The sequence below is a fragment of the Stegastes partitus genome, unplaced genomic scaffold (genome assembly GCF_000690725.1).
Source record: "Stegastes partitus isolate 25-593 unplaced genomic scaffold, Stegastes_partitus-1.0.2 Scaffold804, whole genome shotgun sequence".
In the NCBI taxonomy this organism is placed as follows: Eukaryota; Metazoa; Chordata; class Actinopteri; family Pomacentridae; genus Stegastes; species Stegastes partitus.
In genome coordinates, this window is record NW_007578535.1 from 29,305 (window position 1) to 45,352 (window position 16,048).

General features: G+C 44.7%; 3 protein-coding genes across 4 annotated transcripts; 2 read left to right on the forward strand and 1 right to left on the reverse strand.

Moving 5' to 3' along the window:
• Positions 1-153: 153 nt before the first annotated feature.
• dennd11 (DENN domain containing 11) lies at positions 154-7,862 on the reverse strand. Its single transcript, XM_008292344.1, has 9 exons — positions 7,384-7,862; positions 6,563-6,662; positions 6,300-6,458; positions 5,246-5,399; positions 4,015-4,153; positions 3,707-3,838; positions 3,476-3,626; positions 3,086-3,154; positions 154-2,944 (listed from the first exon to the last, which is right to left on the reverse strand). Exons 1-9 carry the CDS (start codon positions 7,808-7,810, stop codon positions 2,749-2,751), a joined length of 1,527 nt encoding a protein of 508 aa, XP_008290566.1. The 5' UTR covers positions 7,811-7,862; the 3' UTR covers positions 154-2,748.
• A 1,015-nt stretch (positions 7,863-8,877) lies between these two features.
• wee2 (WEE2 oocyte meiosis inhibiting kinase) lies at positions 8,878-13,401 on the forward strand. The gene is made up of 11 exons (XM_008292346.1): positions 8,878-9,192; positions 10,013-10,188; positions 10,397-10,454; positions 10,845-11,014; positions 11,124-11,245; positions 11,344-11,490; positions 11,587-11,691; positions 11,791-11,876; positions 11,982-12,152; positions 12,286-12,434; positions 12,932-13,401. The coding sequence occupies exons 1-11, from the start codon at positions 8,893-8,895 to the stop codon at positions 13,095-13,097; spliced, it is 1,650 nt and encodes a 549-aa protein (XP_008290568.1). The 5' UTR covers positions 8,878-8,892; the 3' UTR covers positions 13,098-13,401.
• Positions 13,402-14,089: 688 nt separating this feature from the next.
• bida (BH3 interacting domain death agonist) lies at positions 14,090-16,048 on the forward strand. Of its 2 annotated transcripts, none has more exons than XM_008292348.1 (4): positions 14,090-14,239; positions 14,529-14,811; positions 15,160-15,293; positions 15,384-16,048. In XM_008292348.1, the coding sequence occupies exons 2-4, from the start codon at positions 14,547-14,549 to the stop codon at positions 15,585-15,587; spliced, it is 603 nt and encodes a 200-aa protein (XP_008290570.1). In that variant the 5' UTR covers positions 14,090-14,239; positions 14,529-14,546; the 3' UTR covers positions 15,588-16,048. The 2 variants fall into 2 exon arrangements, with proteins under 2 accessions (XP_008290570.1, XP_008290571.1); XM_008292349.1 differs by having other exon boundaries at positions 15,387-16,048.

A 16,048-nucleotide genomic window follows, 5' to 3' on the forward strand; every position in this document is an offset into this window, starting at 1 on the left:
TTTCCATCATCATCCTGCAAGTTTTTTAATGATTAATATGTATGTTGCAAAGCACAAAAATATGCAAGAGAGAAGGTGGACATGAGGCAGAGTGAAGGAAATGGAACGAGGACGACAGCCGTGCAGGGTTAGAATCAGAGGATGAGATCACACTTAAACAGTACCAGTGTTTTATTGTTTTACAATGGCAGTACAGTGGAACTGACAGTTGCTCATGCTATTGAGTTTATGTGTACATTACTGACATCTCTTACAGTGTTTCACATTAGTAAAGGTGAAGACTTACTTGTTATTCTGTGAGCGCTCTTGATTTACATTACAATCAAGAAGGAAACGGTTACACTACTCGGATGTGTTGCTGCATGTGTGCAATACGTTCGCTGTCTCGGACATTCAGGAGGAGAGTGACACTCTGTACAAACTATTAGTTTAGCTAATGCTGGTAGACATGTGTGAACGGGTCCACAAAGAAGGCATTTTATACAGTGGTGTGTGTGTTGTGTACATTCCCTTTTTACATCGAACATACACCTGTAAAGCAAACGCTGTCAGAGGAGAGAGAATACATCTGCTGACAAGTAAATAGACCAGGCAGGTTTCAGTGGAGACACTAAGGTCATTCAGGAGTGCTAATGTCACTGAGCTTAATCTTTCAGCAAATAATGTTGACGTACGTACAGGAATGAGTCACTTTGCTGTGGTAAGTTTGAGAAAGTCACATTTTCATAAGGCCCCATTTAAAAAAAACAAACAAAAAAACAAAGCTTAACAACTGCCCTTTTCTTCCATAGACAACACTTAGTGCACTTTCTTTATTTTTTTAACCAGCCCAGGAAACATCTCGGGGAGGTCAAGTCAAGTCAAGTTACGAGTCACGCTATAAAATCACTCTTTAAATCAGCAGTTCTCAACCTGGGGATTAGGCCCCCATAAGGTAATTTTTTTTGGAATTTTACAATGAAAAAAAAGAATATTTAAAGACTAAAAAGACATGATTAAAAAATACTTGGTGTTTTAGCTTGCATTGGAAAAGAGAGGCGGGGGCACGAGAAGGTTGAGAACCACTAGCTCACATTTATACGAGGCAAACATTAGCCTCATGTGTTCCAACATGGAACAAATTATCGCTGTGATTGGCAACGTGATGGATGAACTGAAAGCCCTCTGCCAGCAGTATTCAAAAGACACAGTTGGCCCATCTCTAAAGCTGGATTCGCTCAATGGGACCGCGATGAAAGGACTGAGAGAAACCCTCAGCTGGAACAGACGCCGTCCTTTCTGTGAATCTGCCCACAGAGGAGGAGTTAAAGCTTCTGCTCGGCTCTCGTCAGGATATCAACAGACAAAAACGCACACAAAGAGATCTTTGTCGTGGATACAGACAGACGGGAAGCATCTCTTTGAAGCTGATCAACAAGTAAACTAAAAACGGCTCCGTGGAGGACCCTCCACTCTGAGAGACAGATAATATCTTTCACTGATGCTCTACAGTGGACTAAAATAAAAACAAAAAGTATTGACGGCCCGTAGCTACTTGCTGGCTCAGACTCTAAATCAAAAACACAGCACGGGGAAAGAATTACAGTTAAGCTTGAGTGTGTGCATCAGGAAAGCGTCCGGTGGTGGACGCGGTGCAGCATTCATGATGAGAGAGTGTTTCAGAATCACATTCATTGAAAATTCCTCCACCGATTTACGACAAACGAGAAAGTACAACACAGAACAAAGCGGTTTCCAGAGCGCGTCCATCACACAGAAACACCACCAGGCCTACCCTGTGCTGAAGGTGCATAAAGGTGAACGTTTATAGCAGGTCTTCCCTTCTCATCTAGCTTCACATTAATTGATCCTACGAGGAGGATAGCACCCTAAGCGTTTCAGCATTTAGCTCCAACCTCTCACTTTCAGTCGTGAAGAAATAGCAAAAACTAGAAGAGGCTGCGAGGTGGATATACATACAAAAAGGGTGACACTTTCAACACACAGGCTCCTATTGCTTTCCTTTTGAAAGGCAAATAAAGTGGTCAGAAAGCTTTCATTTGTACAATTTTCCAGAACAAGAACAAACATCCAAGTGTGGGATTACAGCAGAAGTTTTGAGTCCGTTTGGTTTCCCGGAACAAGGAATGTGAAGCACACAAATTCCAGGAGTCGAAGCTTTTCCTAAATATAAATCTATCCTTCGGGAGTGGACACCGAAGCTGCAGGATCGTGAAAATGACTTCTGTGCTGAAACAAGTGCAGCGGAGAACAATCAGTCACCCGGCGGTCACGACCAGAGTCGATGAAGGTTTTTAATTTTCATCCAGTGCTTCAGCCGTGGCTATTTAAGCCGGAATCAAAGTCAAACGAGCACAGAAAATCCATATTTCCAACGAAAAAAAAAAAAACGGTACAGAGTGAGTGACAAGAGATGAGAATGGCTGTAAGGGCACGCAGATGCCACAGTCCGCGAGGCAGGTGTTTATCAGCCACTGTGAACCAGTGCACCACGTTCAAGTGTCCGCATCACCCACAGTGGTAGAAAAACAGTCCGCAGGTCAGATGAGACGCACACGAACAGGAAACAGACACCCAGGAGGGGACAGCAGGCAACAGAAGAAGTCCCAGGGTGGAGGCAGTGTCTTCAGTGTCTTTGTGTGTGTGTGTGCGTGTGTGTGTGTGTGTGTGTGTGTGTGTGTGTGTAGAGGCCTTGCAGGCACAGTTAATCCAGTGGCATCCAAGTTTCCCAGGGCGACCAGGGAGGGTTCAGGGGCAGCAGAGGTTGTCTATGACCAGCGTCACGTCGATGCCGTACACCTCCAGCAGGTCGACCAGGAAGGAGCGGTCGCCCTGGGGGTCCAGCCCCATGGCCCTCACATGCTCAGCGGTGAGGGTGGGATCGCTGCTCCCTGCTACGTCCGACAGCGTCTGGAAGATGCGGTTGTTCAGCTCCATGAAGAACCTGAAGTCAACAGACACATTAATAGAACCACAGACATCAAACTTGGCTCCCTGGCGACAGTAAAAGTAAAACTGCGCTTCTTAAACACGCTCTTTTGTTTGAGGATGACTCAAGTGATGAACGCGCTTGTCAAGGACTCACAGAATGAAAAGATCCTCTTCATTTGACGTGCAGTCTTCATCCACCTCCTGAGAATACAGCAACAGTTGCCTGGAGGGGAAAGAATCAGAATTAATTAAAATGAAATGTCTCTGTTTTTGCTGACAGAATGTTATCCTCAGAATAACCAAACTAGCCAGTGTTTATCTTCATCCACTTGAACTTTGCAGCATATTTTATTTGATAGCAAAACAAATGCATTTTCCAAACTGTTCATGCACGGATCACATCCTATAATAGTTCCAGCTCCATCAAAACAAAACAAAACAAAACCATAATTTCTGATTTTTGAATTCTGTCTATAAACACAGCAGCTCATGCAAGACAGATTGAACTACTTGACAATAAACACGAAGCAGTTTGTCTGCGTACCTCTGCTCGCTCAGCTTCCTGTACTTCTCTTTATCTGCTGCATTCAGTCTGAGCAGCGGCTGCAGATGGCTCCTGTGGGTTTTCACATTCTGGTTGTCAACGTAGACGTCGTACAGCTCCTTCTTCTCCTCGAAAATCTTCTCCGTTGTGCCTTGAAACACATGAAAGCACGCATGAGGAATCTTTTCTGTAGACACACGGCGGTCACTTAAGCGGTAAAGCGTCACTCACAGGCCACGTAGGACATCTCTGTCTCCAGGGCGGTGATGTCGGCGATGTTGATGTAGAAGAAAGGCCGCAATTCAGGCACAGAAACTCCGATTCCAGGTAAAGAAACGTTAGCCAGGCAGCAACAGCAATACACTGAGGGAACAGGAGTAAAAATAGAATTAAATATATAATACATATGCTGTAGGTTTCTGTGTAGGATTATTTATTGTCTATGTGGTAACAGATTTGCATCATATAACACTTGCTGTAGCTACAATAGCAGCACTGAAAAGGCTCAGAGTGTGAAAACGTGTGTTCAAGCTGCTCACCCCTGTAGCAGACCACACCTACAGGTGGAGGAGAGAAGATGAGGAGGCGCTTTCGAAGCAGCGCAAACTTCCACAAAACCATAATCTGCTCCCCGAAAAACTGGATGAACTGGGACATACATCCAGCCGGGTGGGTGATCTGCAGGGAAGAAGTGGTGACATTAGAGCCTTTTTTTTAGATGTGGGATACTTAACATGAGTCTACAACAAAAGAAGGGCTACAGAAAGCAATATGACAACGTATGTGTGCCTTCTGCAAAAAGTATTATTAGAAAATTAGTTCTTGGCTGTAGAAAAATAGAAAACTAAAGTTTGTATGCAGTGGAGAAATCCTAGATGAGGAAATAAAACGGTTTATTAGAGATTACCATAAACAAGCCTCCAGTGCAATGTTGTAATCGTAGTAGTGGCCAACAGAAGGTAAAGAAGCTAAACTCAGTCAAATAATGTACAATTATCAGCTCAGACTGCATAATGTGAGAGTGTCTGGGTAACCTTGGGTTCTGCAGGTTGTGTTTACATTAGATGGTTGTGGTTTGTCTTATCTCTTATCTCACACAGGAGTGGAACTGGTCCAAGCAAACAGAGGCTAAAACATCACTCCTCCAAAAGTGGCACAGTGAGCTCAGAAGTAGGACAACATGTGATGTTTATGCTGAAATTTAATTAATTTATCTGTTGAAGAAAGAAACTACTGGTGGGCTATTTGGGATTTTATAGTGAATAACACCAGAATTCCTAAAGAGCATGAGAAGGTATGAGAGAGGATTTGCAATATTTGGGATGATTTTTGGGGGACAAGTTTGTTTGTTTGTTTTTGTTTTTTAATGTATGAATGTAAGCATAATTCAAATATAGAGAAAGGTACTTGGCAAAGTATTATTTAAATAATCTGTCTGTGTTAAATTTAATTGTTTTTGCAATCAGATAAGCCAGATGTTAAGAAGATGCCTGAAAATGGACACTGGTCAACCATTACTTGACATTACTTTATAGAAATCAGTTTTCACTTTGACATTAAAGAGTATATTTTTCTACATTCTTTCCTTTCCTTTATTTTAGTAACATTTGTTGTACTTTATTTATCTTGTGTGCCATCATGTTGTCATTACTGTGTGTTCTGGTTGTGCTTCATAGAGGCTGATCAGGGCTTTGAATGATATCAGATAAATGACTAAATGAACAAATGTGGCATCATCGGTGATATAAGTGTGCTCTGGTGGATTCAGACCTTCATCTCTGGGTGCATACAGCGGTTAATGGTGGTGACGCTCCAGGTCGGACAGGCGGTGACCAGGCCGTTTCCTGTCGGGGGCAGAACGGCCTTCTTGTCCTCATAGAAGGCCTCTAGTGGCGAGTACTGGCCCGGACACTGCAACTGGTGTCTGCAAGGCAGCGAAATAAAGGCAGAATAAACGGTCAGGTGTGAGTCATTCAAGTCTTTTCAGATTTGTGTAATGAAGCAGACGAAGCTTGCTTTAGTGCATGTAATGAAATCACACGTCTTTGATCCAATTTTGAGCTGGCTGCATATTCATCATGTGGTTGAGCTGCTCTCCTGCGGAAGCTCACAGCTCCTGCCGAGCTAACGCGCCGTAGCCTGCATCTGTAATTAATCGCTCAATCACTGTTTGTCATGCACAGCAAAGGGGAGTCTGCGTAGAGTTTGAGTTGTGCAGTCAGCATCTGACAGCGTTCGGGTCATCCATAATGCAAGATTACGCATTGTGCTTGGTTAGTAGCCACAGCTTATTGATAAATTGCTTCCTGGGATCATTTGCGGTCAGCCGCAGTACATTAATGACACTTCAACCTTTTGGTGCTCGCGTTTAACAGATTTCTAACAACATCTGAAGTGCCATCACAGCTACCACGGCCACCGCTGAGACAGATCCACTTGTCTCTGTAACCCACAACTGCGGTTGTGTCATATATTTATACATATTCAATGAGAATTTGAGTCAGACTGAAGCAGAGGAGCAGCGTTACAGAACAGAGGAGAAAAGATGCTGTCAGGGTTTCTTTCACTTCTGTGCTTAGACTTAATACGAAAAAAAAAAAAGAGAGAGAACTGCATGTCAATGGGTTCTTGTGACAAAAGCTGTAAGCGGGACTCTGGGTTCATGTTTAATAGATGAGAACATTTTAAACAAAGCAGGAAGGGTAGGAGGCAGGCACATACAGAGACACCTGTGAAGACGGGCTGCGTGAGAAATACACAAGGTAAACAGAATATGCTGATGTAAAGGAAGAAGGAGAACAAAACACACAGCATGTCTTCTTACCTGACTTGGTTCTCTAGGAAGTGCATGTAGCGGTAAAGGAGCGTGTAGGAGGGAGACAGAATTCCCACAGACTTCATCCTCGCTCCTCGCTCCAATTCGCTCTCCACAGGCATGTTAGCGAAACAGGCCAGCCCGAAGTAACAGCCTTTACGGAAATATCTAGCCAGAGGGGAAACAACAGAGGAGTAAACACAGAGCAGCAGCAGATTTCAGGCTGGGATTGAGCAGACTCGCTCGGATTCATGCCTGGTGGGAGGACGTACATGAAGTCGTTGGTGATCCGATGGGAACCGCTGGCCATTGACTTGAACTCGACTCCGTCTAGGTTCATGTCGTGAGGCAGGCACCACTCTACCATATTCCCTGCCATTCACACACACACACACACATAATAAAGCATAAGTCACTTCCCATGCGGTCTACTTTCATCCTGCCTGCTTCCTCTAACTCTGCATGTCGGGGACAGTAAAAGCTGTGACTCAGCTCCTGTAACTGTTTGACCTCTTTCTCACAAGCAGCTGAAACATCTTGTGCTTTGGCGCATTTGATGAACTGTTTCATACATTTCTATTACATACACTACAGTTAATTTACAATTATGGATTCATTGTGGGTACGATTCGCCACACCTGAGCTCTACAGTACGTTTGACAGCTTGCAGGAAGAACAACAAGATGTTTAGGACAGATTTCCCCCATCGTGATGATGAGGATTATTTCATTATTGTGGGTTGTGAATCTAAACAGAGAACTGTCTGACTCAATATACTGAAATAAAGCACATCAGATGGAGATAACATCACCTGATTGGATTAATTATGAGATTATTCTGCTGGGATTTGCCTGAAAATCTCATAGAAATCACAAAAACAGAATATTTAACCAAACATCTACAACATCAGATATTCAAAAAGAACAAAGTGGCTGCAGTGCATCAGTCTAATCTCTGCCTCCTGTTATGTTCTCGGTCCACTCGGGAACATTGTGAGGCCCAAACTCGGACACATGACTCCAGCGCGTATCTAGTCCATGTCTGCGCGTCTTAATCACGCATCATAAAAGATCCGACAGCTCTGCCTGCTCACCTGATCTCGTATCAAAGGTGACCACAAACACCGCCACGATCTGGTCCTTTTCCTCCCACTGATCCCTCACCGACAGGCCGGGGAAGGGAACGTTCCGATCCGTGCCGAGAGGCTCCGGGCGATCCCAGCCGGAGAGCTCGGTGCGCGGACGCCTCGGGCTTCCGTCCCCGCTGGCAACAACAGCTGTTAGGCTCCGTGTGGGGCTGCAGGTGATGGTGTTGGTGGTGCTGGTGGTGGTGCTGCTCCACCCAGTCGTGCCAGCCGCAATGCCCGTCGGTGTGCGCCTCCCGGCCGGCTGCGAACTTTTCTCCGCCGCCGCGTCCTCCTCCCTGGGCGGCTGAGGCGGCGGCTGGGTCGCCTGGTTTGGGTCCGGCGGTGGGATCTCCTCCCAGTCCAGCAGCGGGGCTCGATCCGACTGCTCCACCATGGTTCTGGTTCTGCTGCTGCTGCTGCTGCCGCCTCCGAGGACACGGAAGAAGGAAAAAGGAGGAAAATAAGACAAACAAGCTCCGACGTCCTGTGGTTCCGAGCGGGCTAGGCGCGCTGCTGGAGCCGGATCATGACTGCCTGCTGCTCGCTCGGTTGTTTTCTATGTATTTGTAAGCGTGTCACATCCACGGCCGGACTGCTTTTCCTCCTCCCGTCTCACTGTTGTGATGACGCAGCTGACTTCCGCCCACGTGTCTATATTACTATTTCATACAGTGACCTATTTTTATGTTTTATTAAATATGCTCTGTGTATTTTTGCATATTTTATCAATAAACTGATTAAACCTGCACCCAATAATAACTAGAACTTCACTTCAGTTTATTATCTTTTATCGCATTTTCATGTCATTTTATTTCATTAAAATGTGATTTTGTAGTATTTTTGTGACAGTATCACACTATTACCACATAAATAGATTTTAATATTTCAGTAGAAGCTGTTTTTGCAGTTAAAAGTCACTTTAGCACAATGTGAAGTTTGGGAACCGCTCAACCAATCAGAGGGCTGGATGCCTTAACCCGGTGACATCATTTATTTAAACAGGAAGTCTTTGGCGCGAGATTCAAGCGTGGTGGTGGCAGAGGAGGTGATGTGGAAGGCGATTTATTCGTGAGTAAAGTCGAAATTAAGTCGAAATATCTGCATTATTACTTTTATTATTTTTATTTTTTACGTCACTGGACGTTAAAATAACGTCACAGCTTGTCTGGAGTGCTGAGTTTGAGTTGTCATACCTTCATGAAATGATGTCCTAAAAGAAAAACTCATAAGTAAACCAACAATATAGGCTGATAAATAACAGGATGTGTGGTTGTGGGAGTCTACAGCGAGCTACCAGTGATGTAAACCTCCCAGATGAGAGGCTGGGAGTGAAGCAGCTTATCTGTTAGTTGCATTAAATGCAGGGCTCATAATAGACATGAAACCAGTGTTTAAAACCATTTAGCATTTGTGCTGTCAAAGTGTAGGGCTGAGTATTACAAAGAAAAACCTTTTCCTAAAACTCAGGTCCCAAGCATGGCGATGTTGTTCGACGAGATCAGCCAGCAGCTGGATTTCTGTCGCTGCGATGAGGAGGGGAGCAGCAGCGACAACAACTCAGACTACTGCACCTCCAGGATCCCCAGTCCCAGGATCCACAGTCCCAGGACCCGCAGTCCCAGGACCCGCAGTCCCAGTTCTGCTTGCAGGACGCCCAGAGTGCAGCGCCACCGCAGCAGAAGCAGCACCTTCTCTTCTCCTTTGCAGCGCACCAGCCCCATACCTTACGCAGCCTGGAGAGGCCTGAGGCTCTGTGACTCTCCCAACACTCCCAAGGTGGGCAATCGTTTAGGGATGGCTGCCTTTTGTGAACCTCTGTCTCTGCTCTTGGAGTATATATATGTATATAAATGCAGCATTTTTAGAGAAAAAGTCAAACAATCTAATGTCTGTTGTTCTGATTAGAAAGGGGTTAAAGTTAGCCAGTTGTGCATAAAGTTTTTGAGCTGTTGGGTTGGTGAGAAAGTCTTCACGATGGAGTTAATCCACACCTGTGCCAGGTGTGGCTTTAAAGGACATCGATCAGATAGCAGGAGTGGTACACAGTACCTTTGACCAGGGGCTATAAAAGGCCACCTTAAAATGCTGCTTTATTCAAATGACACGATGCCACAGATGACAAGAGCAACATGAGAACTGGCTGTTGGCTTAGTGGACGCTGACTTGACTGTTCAGGTTGTAGCCAGGTACTTAAATGTCCACAGTTTCAGAGCTTGTTCCAGGTGTGACAGTCAATCTGCCACATGAGGCTCTGGATGTCTGACAGCGTGGTCTTGTCTCCCAAGACGTCTCACCAAGTAGTTCAGGATAAGAGTCCACAAACAGCATCGAGAACCTCATTAAGTCTTTGTGCGACTTGTGATTTCTGGTCTATGACTCACCTATCAGTGTGTAGACTACCACCACCAATATAGCATGTCCTTGATTGGTTTATGACGTCTGTTCTGTTGTAGAGCTACTGTGTGCTGGAACAACAATTGCTCATTCCTCTATGTTAGATAAAAGAATGGATAGAATTTAATAAAATATTACATGTTGTGTTTTAGGTTTTTTCCTGTATGTAAAAGTGAGTCTTTTTTCTTTCCTCTCCCTGTAGAGTTTGCTGTCCAAGTCGTCCCTGCCTTCCTCCAGCATTAAGATCAGTCGCCATCAGAGGTCTCTTCGTTTTGCCTCAGCTGTCAACGTGAATCCTTTCACCCCGGACACAGTGCGCAGGAACAGCAAGCAGCAGGGCAACAACAGGAGTGACGATGACGACGAGTATGGACGCAGGTGTCAATGTCTTCTTTGAATCTAGTAGATTAAGTTCAGGATGTGATGTTTGAAAAAATGTGTGTGTGTCAGATCACAGGGAAACTAGTCTGTCTTATTTGTACTGTGGTGTTGGTGCCACACTGAGAGGCATGTTTGAACAAGAAACCTGACTTTTGCAGCCTTGTTTGGAATATATAATGGTCTAAATGCCCTTTCCGTCTCGCAGGTTGAAACACAGCCTAACGTCATCTGAAGAGGATGATGAAGCCTTTCTCCCACCAAAGGTACGGCTATTTTTATCACTGCTTATGGTGAAAGTAACCCTCCCTCTCAGATGCCTCCTGATATGATTTCATCATCAGGCTTTGTCATCTACGACTGCCTCCGCACTTCTTGTTTTGTCCAAAATTACACGCTGCCAGTCCTACTTCCGGGATTTCTCTAAAGGAATCTCCAGGAAAAAAAACTAAAACTAAAAAAAACAAAGCTGCCGTCACAATGTTCACAAAAACACTTTCCTTGTGGAAGTATTACCATATTTGGTGCCGCATCAAAGAAAACCCTCGGATCTTCCTCACCGTAGACAAACTCGTGACTGAGCAGCGTGACGTGTGCTCCTTCTTTAGCAGTGTCTTTGGTTTAACCACGAGGCCTTCCATCTGTTTATTTGGCAGAGACGAGCCGTCCAACCCTTAATGCTGTCACGCTATGAGAGCGAGTTCCTGGAGCTCGGCTGCATCGGTGTGGGCGAGTACGGGGCAGTTTACAAGTGTGTGAAGAGACTGGATGGCTGCTTGTACGCCATTAAATGCTCTCGGCGACCCCTGGCAGGCTCTGCCAACGAGTGAGTCAGCGTTACGTCGGCTTCTGCCAGAAATGGATCAGCCCACCTTTTTATTTTGGTGCCTTGATTGATCAGATGTATTAGTATCCGTGCTTTTATGTCCTCTCAGGCAGCTGGCCCTAAAGGAAGTTTATGCACACGCTGTTCTTGGACACCACCCACATGTTGTTCGCTATTATTCAGCATGGGCAGAGGATGATCACATGATTATTCAGAATGAATACTGTGACGGTAGGTTTTGTGTTATATCAAATAACTAGTTCTAAATATGTTGAAGTAAGACATTGAATGATGTGGTTTGCTACCATCATCCCACGTGTGTTTTTCAGGTGGAAGTCTGAATGATGCCATTGTGAAGAAGGAGGTGCAGGGTGAGCTTTTCACGGAGGCTGAGTTGAAAGATCTGCTGCTACAGGTGTCTATGGGTCTAAAATACATCCACAGCTCAGGCCTTGTACACCTGGATATCAAACCAAGTACGTCTCCCCGCTTCTCACCGTGGATATGCATTCATTGTTTAAATGTGCCTCAAAATACACCCTGTTTTTTTTTTTGTTGGCGTTTATTTTTAGGTAATATATTCATTTGTGAGCATCCAAGCACAAGTGCACCGGGTGAGGGGGAGAGTGAGGAGGAAGATGATGGAAGCACCTCAGCTGGAGTCATTTACAAAATTGGTATTAGATTAGACACTGGACAAAGTGTTGCTTTTCATCCTTTTGCCAGCAAATCTGATTTATTTATTTATTTATTCCTTTTTTTGCTGTTTTCCACAGGCGATCTGGGTCATGTGACATCAAGCAACAGTCCGCAAGTTGAGGAGGGGGACAGCCGCTTTCTGGCCAGTGAGGTCCTGCAGGAGGTAAAAACGTTGCTTACAGGATAACCTCTCAAAAGCATAGACGCGTCCCATTTTGCTTTGTTCCAAGTGTTCATGTCTCATTTCAGTCGTCTCTCTGCTCTCCAGGATTACAGCCACCTCCCCAAGGCGGACATATTTGCTCTGGGCCTCACACTGCTGCTGGCAGCAGGGGCTCCTCCTATGCCACAAAATGGAGATCAGTGGCACAATCTGAGACAGGGGCGACTCCCCAAACTGCCACAGGAGCTCTCACCTTCCTTCAGAGGTTTGCTTCAGGTAATCCTTTTACTGAGCTAATGTTTTAACACACATAAAGAGATTGGGTTTTGAGCTGCCACCTGTATAAATACCAACTGGAATATCTTGTTGAAAATGCTTGTTTTTTTGTGGGCGGGGGGGGTTTTGTCAGCTATTGCTGGATCCAGACCCGACAAAGCGTCCATCTGCCAGGGAGCTTTGCAAGCACACAGTCCTGAGGGGAAAGGGAACCGAGAGGCTGGCGGCTGAGCTACGTAGAGAGCTCAATGTGGAGAAGTTCAGGACAGCCATGCTTGAGAAGTAAGAGGGGGAATAACTGAGGATTAATAAAACCTGCTAAAGCTACACAAGCATGATGCTTTCAGGTCATTCCATCATTAGGGTTTGACTCCCAGAACAAGCTTTGTGATGTTTGTGATAATCTAACAAAGGTTCTTTGCTCTTCGTGTATATACAAATATTTTGTGTAGTTCCTATGAAATACTTCAAAGTACTTCAAAATCTCCCGTGGCATATACAGCAAGCTGGGAAAGTACAAAACCCAGATGGAAGCTTTATTCCAAGTGAAAGCGTGAAAATTGGGGAACTTCCGCTTTCCAAGGCTTCCTTAATAAACTGGATTTCCTCAGTAGGACCAGTAGGTGGTGCAGTTTCATATTTGATTGGAAACCACCCAATGTGGTAACAATGCTTGAGTGGTCACTGCTGATCTGTTCATCAGACTTAGCCTTACAAATTGGTCTTGGCACCTTTTGCACACTGCAGAAGCATTCACATTTTCATGTTCCTCTCCGCAGAGAGCTCCAGGAGGCTCGTCAGGCAGCTTTGTCCCCGAAGCAGAATCTCTTTCCGGGGCTGAAACCTGCAGCTAAGATGGGGTCTCTACCGGGAACAGGGAGGAGGCTTGTTGGCAGGAACACGGGACGATCCGTGAGCTTCGGTTGCTCAGGATACGGAGACTGATGGGACGATGTGAAGCTGGTCCGTTTTGCTGTAATGTGGCTGTTTCTGCAACAACATTGTGGTTTAAATGCAGAATGAGGCAGAAAAATATGATTCCCTCAGCAGGATTAATACCAGAAATCACTACATGGAATGTGTGTGTACTGATGTAACCAAAACCACTGATCTTGGGAGGAAAAATCTGACTCAAGCGTTGCTAGACGTGATTTCAACATCATTTAACTGCTGTGGAGCGACGTGCTTGATTGGTCAAAGACTTCTTTTATTTTCTTTTAAGCTGTAAATAAACATTTTAAACGTTTTATCAAGTGTATGTCTCTTTTTTTTCTAATGTGATGTCAAGTCTTGTGTTTTCCACTTGTCTGGCCAGTGTCTAGCCTACTGTATGATCCAAACAAACAAAAAAAAAAAGCACAAGGGACTTTCCAGTGTTGAGCTGTTCTTATCTCTGGCTGCAGTCAACTGAATGTTTGCTCAAGGAAGCATGAATGAGTCACAAAGATGATATGAACATATTTAACTTTGATTTTTCTTTTAATGTTTATTATATTTACAGTTTGTGATGACCCTGTAAATATTACATTCCTTGCAGGTCACGTGACTCCATTGTTTATTGTTTTTATACATGTAGACAACATTAGTTTAAGTCATATTTTTAGACATTTTATAAAAGTCACATATTCCTAAAGTGACATAATAGTAAGGCACAACGTATAAATACATAAAAATTGAACAAATAAAATGGGAGCCGTGCATACAATGCATTCTTTCTTGTTTTGGCAACGTAGGTATTAAAGAGTAGTTTTATTTTACATTTCAATGATAAAAGAGCATGGTTTAAGTCTCCCACTGAGATTATCTGACGTTTTTTTTTAGTTTGTGAGCATTCATCGCGGTGAATTTTAGTTAGATTGAGACGTCAAGTGAACGTAGCGTTTTGAGTGGACGATTTCCGAGGGTGTTTGAACGCACCATGACGCATCCACGTCCTGCCTCCAGACTTCCAGAGAGCCGCGGGTCGGAGCTGTTGTTTTCGTAAGACACCGCGGGACGCCGGTCTGTGGCGCATCACTAACCCATTAATGTGAAGTTAACGTAGGAAAGGCAACTAAACGAGTCTTCGCTTCGACAGAGATTTGGAGGTAGTTAACGTCGCCGGTTTTACTTTTTTCTGAAGCTAACTTTGATGCGCTGAAGCTAACCGTTAGCATTAGCTTAAACTTGTGTTTCTTACAAGACGAGAAGCGGCTAACTGCCTACACTTTTGCTTCTCGTGGGTTTTAATTTTGATTTTTTCTTAAAGTTACATTAGCTTGTAAATATCCTCAGTTACTTTCGAGTCTTGTGTTTAGCCCCAAACTGTCGAAAAGTTAAAGCAAAAAACTTTTGTTAACTTTATTGTCGTTGTTTTTTGTTGTTGTTTTTTTTAAGGGCCCGGACTGACTATCGATGGAGACGCTCCAGAATGGGCAGAACGCCTCCCTTGTCATGTTGGCCTTCCTTCAAGCAGACTGTAGAGACTCAGACTACAGCAAGGAGCTCAATTCCCTGGGCACGCACCTAAATCTGACCAAGGACATCAACTCCAACAGCCACTGGCCAGACAGTCAGGAGGATGAAGGCCTTGAATGTGACGGTCACCTGCCCTGCAGCAGCAGCAGCATCACAGAGCTCCTACACGGGATCCAGCCCGTAGCGGAACTGCGGTGGCCTCGTAAGTAGTTTACTGTAAACGGCACCAGAACTGCTTTAACTTTGGTGGAGTCCGTTTCACACAAGCAGTGTCAATTTTAGCATCGGATCAGCTGTTTCTGACAAAGTCAGAGTGTGCATCTCATTAGTGGCCACAGCAACAAAACAACTTGTGACTTAGAGTGAAAGCAGGAAGTGACTTTTCTGTGTCGTTTGATGCTTTCATCGCTTTCACACTGACTGTTAGTGCCACAGAGAGGAAGTGTGTGATGTCAAAGATTCACTGCTCAGTTTGTAGCAGTGAATCCATATAGAAACAGTAAAGCTTATGCTGACTAAGGTGGACTGATGCAATTTTGTTTGTCTGCAGAGGACCGTGAAGAAGCAGCAGCCCTCCGTGGGATTGCAGAGGACCTGAGGGAAGTCGCAGCCCAGCTCGAACACAATGTGGTGGCCCGGGCTACCCAGAACCTGAGCAGGAACATACAAGTCTGCCCCTCTGAGGCAAGTCAGATCAGGTCTTGATAGTTTCAGTAACCAAACACGTTTGTCTCCGTGTGCCGGCTGATCCCTGTGTCTGTTTCTGACTTCCAGCAGTGGACGTATTTCCTTGCCAACGAGGTGGAGCGGGTCATGAGGCAGGGCGTGGGCTTGGGTCTGGAGCATCTGCCCCAGGAGCGGGTCATTGTGGCCCTCACGCTCACTCTGGTGAGGGGAGTGTGCGAGCAGGCGCCACGGATGCTGATTGGCCTCTTCAACAGCGCGCTGCAGTACATCTGGCGTGCAGGCCCCAGGTGACTTTATAATTGCAATTTAGAGGAAATACCAGTGAAAGCGGGTGCTGCAGGACGGCTGAATCTGAAACACGCTGCTCCTCATGACCAGCCGACTGTGAAATGAGCTCAACAGCGGTAGCGAACACTTCACTAACTAAAGGAAATGGATGAATTATTTGTGTTCTGTATAGAAAATGGAAGTTGAGTTTCGACACTTGAATTTTTTTCTTTATGTACTTTGAATTGTACCTTTTCCGTTTATTCTTGCATAAAAAGTGTATGTTTTCGTTTTATACTTGAAAATACGTGATTATTTTTGTATTGAATCACTTTGATTTTGGGAGAAATATGAAGTCGGCATGTTTTGTAACTTGGAAGAGAAAAAAAATGGTTTCATAGAATTTACGTTCAGTCTTAAAATACTTTGGAGATGTGTTTTGTATTTGTGAACAAAGAAAAATAAACCACCACGGAAGGATTTGA